Source organism: Melampsora larici-populina (assembly GCF_000204055.1).
Source record: "Melampsora larici-populina 98AG31 unplaced genomic scaffold MELLAscaffold_32, whole genome shotgun sequence".
Lineage (NCBI taxonomy): Eukaryota > Fungi > Basidiomycota > Pucciniomycetes > Pucciniales > Melampsoraceae > Melampsora > Melampsora laricis-populina.
In genome coordinates, this window is record NW_006768796.1 from 140028 (window position 1) to 148527 (window position 8500).

Below are 8500 nucleotides of genomic sequence, written 5' to 3' on the forward strand. Positions count from 1 at the left end.
GGTGTACTAGGCGGATCGACCGTAAAGGATTTCTTGGCAAACAACTGTCGATGGTACTCTTCCTGTGCTTGTTTTTTTCGTTGCAGTTCGGCTTCCTCTTCTGCTTCATCTGATGAATCTGTATAGGATGAATCCCATTCATCTTCATCATCTTCTTCTGATTCTTCTGCTTCTGAAATCACTCGTTCTTCTACTGGTCTTAAACGTCCGTTGATCGGATTGCTTGGATTGTTAGAAGATGTACTAGCTATTGTACCTTGTGAAATCGGATTAGGTGCTAATAAGAATCGACAAAAAAACTCAATTAGTTTAAAAGTCAAACCATGAGCTAAAGAAAACGAACAAACCATTGATAGGCGCTGGATTAGGAACTGAAGGTGGAGAAAGTACACCATCATCCTCAGTTTCATAACCATTAAAATAAAACTGAGCCTTCTTTTTTCCATTGACCGCTTGAAGATTAGGATTCGGAATTCGAGCAGCAGCCATAGCATTTGATTTTTCAATACCAGCTGACATGGTCGTCGGTAAGGGAACACCATTCTCAGCTGGTGTAGGAGGAGGTGCAGATGGTAAGAAGATTGAAGGACTGTTGTTTGGAGAGTTCATCTTGAAGACAGGTGTGTTGGAGACTTTTGAATTATTAGGTGTGACTGGGATAACAGGTGACATGAGACTACTACTTGAACAACTGGTTGGATTTGAATGATTCCCACAAGTTGATTCGTCTAGCAAGTTCGGTAAGAGTGAAGAGCTAGGTATAGGAGAAGGACGAGCAGTAGGAAGGATGAGAGGACTTGGCTCATCGACCAGAAGGTTCGAAAGCTGAGATGGACCAGCAGCTATAAGAGATGGACTTTCAAAGGTAGGGATGCTGGGAAGTTGATGATCTTTATCATTCCATTCTTCTGATTCTTGTTTAGAAGGCCCTAGATTAGGACTCGCAGATCTTGTTGTAGTTCCACCACCTGAGACCGAACGAAGATATGAAATCGGTCTCCGTGTAGATCCCAACCTGATCCCAGAGGTTGAATTCGTTCGTCTTGGGTTTAAAAGATGTTTAGCACCAGCAGGTCCACGAGTTGAAGGTTTTTTAGATACAGTCTTTCCAGAGTTCGATGTTGATTCTCTCTCGTCAACTGAAGGTGATGTACCAATCGATTTGAATCCAACACTACTTGTGGTGGTTGAACTTGAGCTATATCGTTTCACACTCAACGGTCGACGAGGCTGAAGACCTGAAAGTTTGCTCTTTGAGGTTTGTCGAGCGGTAAGATTGGTGGTGTTGATAGGTTGAAGGCCATCTGATTCATGAGAAGGTGAAGAAGTGAGATGAGAAGGTAAGGCCAGTGAAGGAGAGACTGTCAAAAGGCTTTGAATGTGAGAGAAAGGTAATTGGGTAGGTGATGAGGATGAGACGGGACCCATGATAGGACTTGTAGGTGCAGTGACAGCAGGAGAAGCTGAAGGAGGAGTAGGAGCAATGTTGACGATTCGAGGAGGAGCCTTGAGACGGATAGGAGTATCGGAAGAAGCTGATGAGGAATGATTGGATGAAGAAGATAAAGCCTTCAAGTATGGTTGTTGATGAGTGCCTGGATCGGGAGGGTGTTCGTTGTCGAGAAGAATGACATGAGGAGTGAGTGAAGTGGCATTGAGCTTGGTAGTAGTGGTGATGGCGGTGTTGTTAGTTTTGGTTGTAAATGCCAGGAGTTCCTTGGCATGTGCTTGTTCAGCTACCAAATCCATCGGTAATAAAGTGTCAATGATGGCACCAAATGAGATGGGAGTGATAGAATTCGGCCTAGGAGGTGGTAAGATATGAGAGACATCACGAGGAGATTGAGGAGATTGATCTGATGATGGATGAGAAGGTGAATGTGAATGTGATTGAAGTTGAGAGTGAATTGAAGAAGGACGACGACGGATGAGCGGAGTTGGAGTGGGTGATAGGTGAGTTAGATTAGTGTTGGATTGAAATGATTCAGGTTGATGAGAAAAGTTGGAGATTGAAGGTGAGGTTGGAGCTAGATGAAAAAACAAAAGATTGATTTAGTAATCAGACTTCAACCGAGAGATGGTCAAAAGAAATTACTAACTTGTGAATGAAGAAGAAGAAGAAGGATCTGATAAGATTGAATTGGGTTTAAATGAAGTTGAAGTCTTGATTGAAGAAGAAAAGAGATCATTTGAATGAAGTTTAACACCCGAGACCAGAATCTTTTCTCTTTGCCAGAGTCTCCAAGTGATATTTTCAAGTCGATAACCATCTGAAAGTACTTTTTTACATTTAGTAAAAGCTAAAAGGAAAGAAAGAAAGAAAGAAAGAGAAGCTGATTAGTTTGATGGTTTAATGAATTGATGATTTTGATGAATTGATTACCATTCCAAAGACCAGCCAAATCATCTGAATCGAGAGTAGTAGTATCCCAAGAAGTGAGACTGATGGTATCGAGATGAAGTAGAGGTGGAGATGATTGTTTTGATCTTAATTCAGAAAGTGCTGATGAATGCATTTGAAGTTAAAGTAAGTAAAGTAAAGTAAAGAGTAAAGAGTAAAGTCAAATCAAGTGAAGTGAGATGGTAAAGAAGAAGGTAAACAGTCAAGATGATTAAATGATTTGTTTTTTTGAATCGAATTGAGAAAATCAAATTTGGATTGATGATTTTGAAGTTTCTTCTTCTTCTTCTTGTCTGCTCTTGACTCTTGACCAATCACATTCAAGTTATTTGTAAAAATTAAAAAAATCAAGAATCAAGAAAACTAATTTTGTAAATTTACAAACTCAAGTCTTTCACCCAGAAAAATGCGGGGAAACTCACTCACTCACTCACAAACACCAAGATTGGATTCAGATTCTATCCTGTACATACATCTCTCTCTCTCTCCACATGACCTGTAGATTTCAATTCCATTCAAATCTCAATCTCATCCTATCCAAAAAAAATTAATCATCATCATCCATCCATCCATCATCCGTCATCTGATGAGGAATTTTTAATCATCTGAACACCCAACTCTCATTGATCACGCGCAGTGGATCCAGTTGATCAAAACAAACTGAATCAAATATCACACCGAGCTGCGTCTTAATTTAAAGTCTTGGTTTAACTTGGATAAAGTGTCATGTATGTACAGAAATCGATTTTGCTTCTCGATTGTTACGTAATGTACATAAACCCATTTCTACTCAATACAACCGGTTCAGCTTCCGGTTCGAAATTTCAACTTGTACATACACTATTTTTACATACATAATTCATTTTGATAGGAGATACATATCTCCACCAGATGATCAGGAGCGATCTTGTATACACTTATCTAATCAACATCCTTTTATCTCCCTTCTATGACCCCTTTTCTTTTTTGACTTTCCAAGTTTCGGTGGTCAGGCAGTCAAGACGGTTTTGAAGATCACTTGGACTTGGTTTCTTTCTTCGATCGCTTCTTTTTAGGTGCATACAGTCAAACCTGCTCAATCACATAATTTGGGTGGAAGACTTTTCCTATGCATTTTGACGGGTTATGAAATTCCGTTGTCAAATTTGGCAGTAAAAAGCATCAAGATTGAGGAATTTTTCTATGCATTATCACGGGTTATGCAGCTGCGCGGGTATGCAATTGCGCGGGTTCGACTGTACATTGCTATTTTCTTGATCATCGGATCAAGGATTTTTGAGATCGAAAAGATTTATGGAATCTTTTAGGTTTCGGAATGAGCATCGAAAAGATCTTGGCTTTGGAGTAGAACGATAAGAATTGAAGGATCAAAAGCTGTAGGAAACTTTTCATTCAAAGAGGTTTATGTTGAGAGACAACCCAGTCTCTCATGATCTTACTTAGGTTTCAGCTATAGTGAAAGTCTAATTGACACTTGACTTATTACAAATACGCTACCCCGCTTAAACTTAGATCATAGTGGCTGAAACTGAACTAAATCTAACAATACTATTAAGTCAAACCTAAACCTAGAAGTTCCTTTATTTGAATTGCGCCTCCATCAATTTGGGCTAATACTCTTTTCCTTATCCGCTATTCTACGGAAGGAAAAGAGTAAGCCCCTTTCACTATTTCAATTCTATCATATTCTTTCTTTATCTTTCTTTCATTTCTATATGGATGTTACTAATTGTTTCTCGTCATTCATATCTTCATGTTTCACTTGTTTGTTAATCGGCGCTAGAATCGTAGCTAAAACTTATACGCGCCGATTCCTTTTCTCCATCTTATTCTGTGACCTGACTATACCTCATAGGTTAGTGAATCAGGTCTTGTGACTGAGGTGATTGAGACTCATCTCTAGGTATTGTCACGGGGAAAACAGGTTAGTGAATCAGGTCTTGTGACTGAGGTGATTGAGACTCATCTCTAGGTATTGTCACGGGGAAAACAGACCTCATAGGGAAAACAGATATCTCGACTAGGAGACTTGTCGCTTTTCATGGTAGCGAGAGTTTGGTTCAACTCTTATCTATTCTAATCGAAACGCAAGTCTTATGTCAAATAGAGAAGATATTCTAGACGATTCCCAGTTGCCTACACCTGCATCTACCCCAGCTCCAAGTTCTGAAGAGATTGACGATAATCACGTCGATTCTGATTCCAGCTCAATTGATTCAACCCATTCAGCGCACACTATGGTCCCAGCATCTCATCAACAGATCAACATGGCAACTACTGCCCCTGAGATTTTAGATACTGATACTCCAGCACAACGACAAGCCAGTAAAATGACTTCGATTTTACATAAGGTTGCTATTTCCACGAAGCTGTCGTCGTCTAATTACGTTGCTTGGTCAGATAGCATACGTTTCGGATTAATGGCGGCATCATACGATCATTATCTTGATGCTGAGGAAGTGACAGGACAAACCATCGACCCTGAAATCATCTTAGCCACGAAGAAAGCCATCTTCTACTGGTTGCTCGCTAGCATCGAGTCCACCCAATCCACCCGATTCATATCTATGATCTCGAAGTTCGAAAACGGCATTAAAACTACCCCTCCATCGCCTTCGCTTCTATGGAAGACTATCAGAGATTACCACATCAGTAATTCGGAATCTGTTAAACTCATGCTGAGAAGTGATATCACCGATTTGTCTCAAGGCTCTACGAAGGATCTCCTTGATTACATTGATACTTTCAGAGCAAAAGTGGACGCTTACCTCGGCTCGAACGGAGAGATGTCTGAAGAAGAACAAGCGAGACAGTTTGTTAGGTCACTCAATCGGGAGTGGGCTGAGAAAGGGTGTGACCTTTTGGACGCCGGTCATGTCAAATTTCGAAATCTTGAGACCGAGCTGAAGAAAGCTTACCAAACCCGGAAGATGTTTTCATCGAATCGCCAACAAATCAGTCGAGCTGCCGAATCCTCTGAAGCCAGTCAAAGTCGTCGAACTGGAAGATGGTCGACGTGTAACAAAAACAAGTGCTTAGGACGTGATCATCCGACTAAACCTCATGAACAGTCCGAATGCTACCATCATCCAAATAACGCAAAGAAGATGGAGGACTGGAAGCGATCAAAACAAGAATCTGGGGAGTGGGTGGAGTACCCTCGTGGCAGTCGTGGTTTAAATCGAGGTGGTTTTCGAGGAAGAGGTCGAGGCCGTGGCAATCCACAACCGGCCAGAAATCAATCTAATCTAACCGATTTCCCAAATTCCGACGATCTCTACTCGGTATTTGAAAACCTTCGACTTGAAGACAGAGATGTTAGCTACAATGTTGAAATCGATGGTCAGTTTTCCTGCACTGCTCGTCCTCAGTTAGCATGTGTTGGAGACCGGTGTGATCTTGTGGCGCTCATCGATACTGGAGCGTCACATCACATGTTCCACGACGCCAGCTTGTTTGAAAGCGCCACGCTGATGGCTAACCACGACCCGGGTGCCAAGTTAAATCTGGCTGGAGGCGGTGCCACACTCGACATACATTCCATTGGCAACGTGAATCTATTGAATTCAAAAGGGGAAATTATCAAACTTAAGGATTGTTTATATGTACCTGACCTTTCTCGAAATCTGATCGCTGGTGGGAGATTATTAAGAGCTGGAGCTGTGACTACTGTACTTGCCGATCCAAATTTCAGAATCGATCATGGGAAGAAGGAATTGTTTATTGGCCAATTCATAGGAGAAGGTAGTATGATGTATGTGCCAATCAAATCATCGGTCAGTCATCATGCTCTTCGGTCTTCAATATCAACAGCAAATCAACTCACCATTCTCAAACTCCACTATTCTCTAGGTCACCCAAGCGAGAAGTACTTAAAGAGAATGTGGAATCTGGGTTATTTTGATGATGTCTTACCAAATAATGTTAATACCAACGACTTTGCAATTATAACAAAGTGTCCTATTTGCCCGTTAGCCAAAAATCATCGCCTGCCATTTTCTTCAACCAGACCCAGAGCGACTAAGTTTCTTGAAAATGTACATGTGGATTTGAGTGGCATCATAAGAACCTCAACTGTAAATCAAGAAGAATACTATATATTATTCACAGATGATTACAGCAGTTATCGTATCTCTTTCGGCCTGCCTAATAAAAGCGCCGAGACTGTTTTTGAATGTTTCAAACGATACATCTCTTTCTCAGAAAGACAGACTGGGGAGAAATTGAAGATGTTCTCATTTGATGGAGGAGGCGAATTCATAAATGGAATTCTTACCCCGTACTTAGAAGATCTCGGCATCAACACACGAATCACTTCTCCTCATACACCAGAGGAAAATGGTGTTGCTGAGCGTTCTAACAGAACTATCAACACAAAAGCAAGGTGTATGTTAATTCAATCATGTATACCTGTAAAATACTGGTATCACGCAATCTCGTACGCTGTAATGCTACAGAATAGAACCGTAACCACGTCTCTGAATCTCAAAAATACCCCACACTCTCTCTGGAAGAATCGACAGCCTAGTATGAAAAGATTTCACCCATTCGGATGCCTTGCTTATCGCCACATCAGGAAGGAGATCCGTGGAGGGAAGTTTGAACCTGTCTCTCGACCAGGCGTCTTACTAGGAGCCGCTGAAGACAATCACAACTTCGTCGTACTAGATTTAGAATCAAATAAAATTTACACAAGTCACGATGTGACTTTTCAACCGCTAGTCTTCCCTTTTATGAAGGATGCCGAGAACAATCCAGACTGGATGTTCATCGAAGACCTCCCAGTTGAACCTACTGAGGATGGTGAAGAACTTATTGATCTCAATCCCAATCCACCTATGTGTCCTGATCTCTGTGACGAGGAGGATGATGTGATAGAGGAGCGTCTCACTCCCAGAACCATCACAGAACCTCCCGCTTTAATTGAGGAAAGCGAAGTCGAAACCGAAGAACCAATTCCTGAACCTATTGAAAAGGAACCCACTCCTGCTGCACCAACTCCGCCTGCTATTGAACCTAGAAGGTCAGGAAGAGAACGTCATCCTGTGGAGCGTTACTCTCCTGGAGACTCGAACTGGATTGAAGCTCACCCTATGCGAAGTATTGTACCAAAAGGTATGAGATGTGATATACTATCCAAAGTATACCAATGTCGTGAAGCAATGAAGGCAAGAGCTGAACCAAAGAGCTACAAGATGGCAATGAAGATGCATGATGCTGAGAAATGGAAGGCAGCGTGTGATAAAGAAATGCAAAATATCAAGAATATGGGAGTCTGGGAAATTGTTGATCGTCCTAAAAATGCGCCCGTAGTAGGAGGAAGATGGCATTTTAAATATAAAGTGAATCCCGACGGAAGCATATCAAAACATAAAGCTAGATATGTTGCAAAAGGCTACACACAGACTGAAGGCATTGATTTCAATGATACGTTTGCTCCCACTGGACGATTGGCTTCATTTCGGATTCTGGTTGCCGTTGCCGCTGCTAAAGACTGGGCTATTGAACAGATGGATGCAATAGCGGCGTTCCTCAACAGCGACTTAAAAGAAGAGATTTATTTAGAATTACCAGAAGGCTATGATGCTGAACGTGCAGATGGAAAGGTAGCAAGATTGAGAAAGGCTCTATACGGCCTGAAGCAGTCTGCCCGATGTTGGAGCGATGAAGTCAAATCCAAACTCACGAGCATTGGATTGATACAAAACCCTCATGATGCGTGCTTGTGGTATGGAAAAGATGAATATGGACTAGAGACATTACTTTACCTTCATGTTGATGATATGGCGATCACTGGAGACAAGATTGATGAAATTAAGGATTTGCTGAAGCTGAAGTGGAAGATGGAGGACCTAGGACCTGCTCACTGTGTCGTAGGTATTGAGATTCATGCAACTGACGATGGTGGTTATGCGTTAAGCCAATCATCCTTCATTCAAACTGTTCTTGAACGATTTAACTCAGAAGACTGCAAGCCTGCATCAACACCATTTCCAGGTGGAACGAAGATCCTGAAAGCCAGTGAATCTGATGTTATTGAATTTCAACAATCAGGACTCCCGTACAACAGCCTAGTTGGAAGCTTAATGTACATAGCTC

At 41.6% G+C, this 8500-nt stretch overlaps 1 protein-coding gene across 1 annotated transcript; it reads left to right on the forward strand.

Annotated features, from left to right (window-relative positions):
* Positions 1-4497: 4497 nt before the first annotated feature.
* MELLADRAFT_65188 (uncharacterized protein) lies at positions 4498-5440 on the forward strand (the record flags this gene model as incomplete). The annotated part of the gene is made up of 2 exons (XM_007412633.1): positions 4498-5252; positions 5332-5440. The coding sequence occupies 2 exons, from the start codon at positions 4498-4500 to the stop codon at positions 5438-5440; spliced, it is 864 nt and encodes a 287-aa protein (XP_007412695.1).
* Between the last annotated feature and the right edge of the window lie 3060 nt (positions 5441-8500).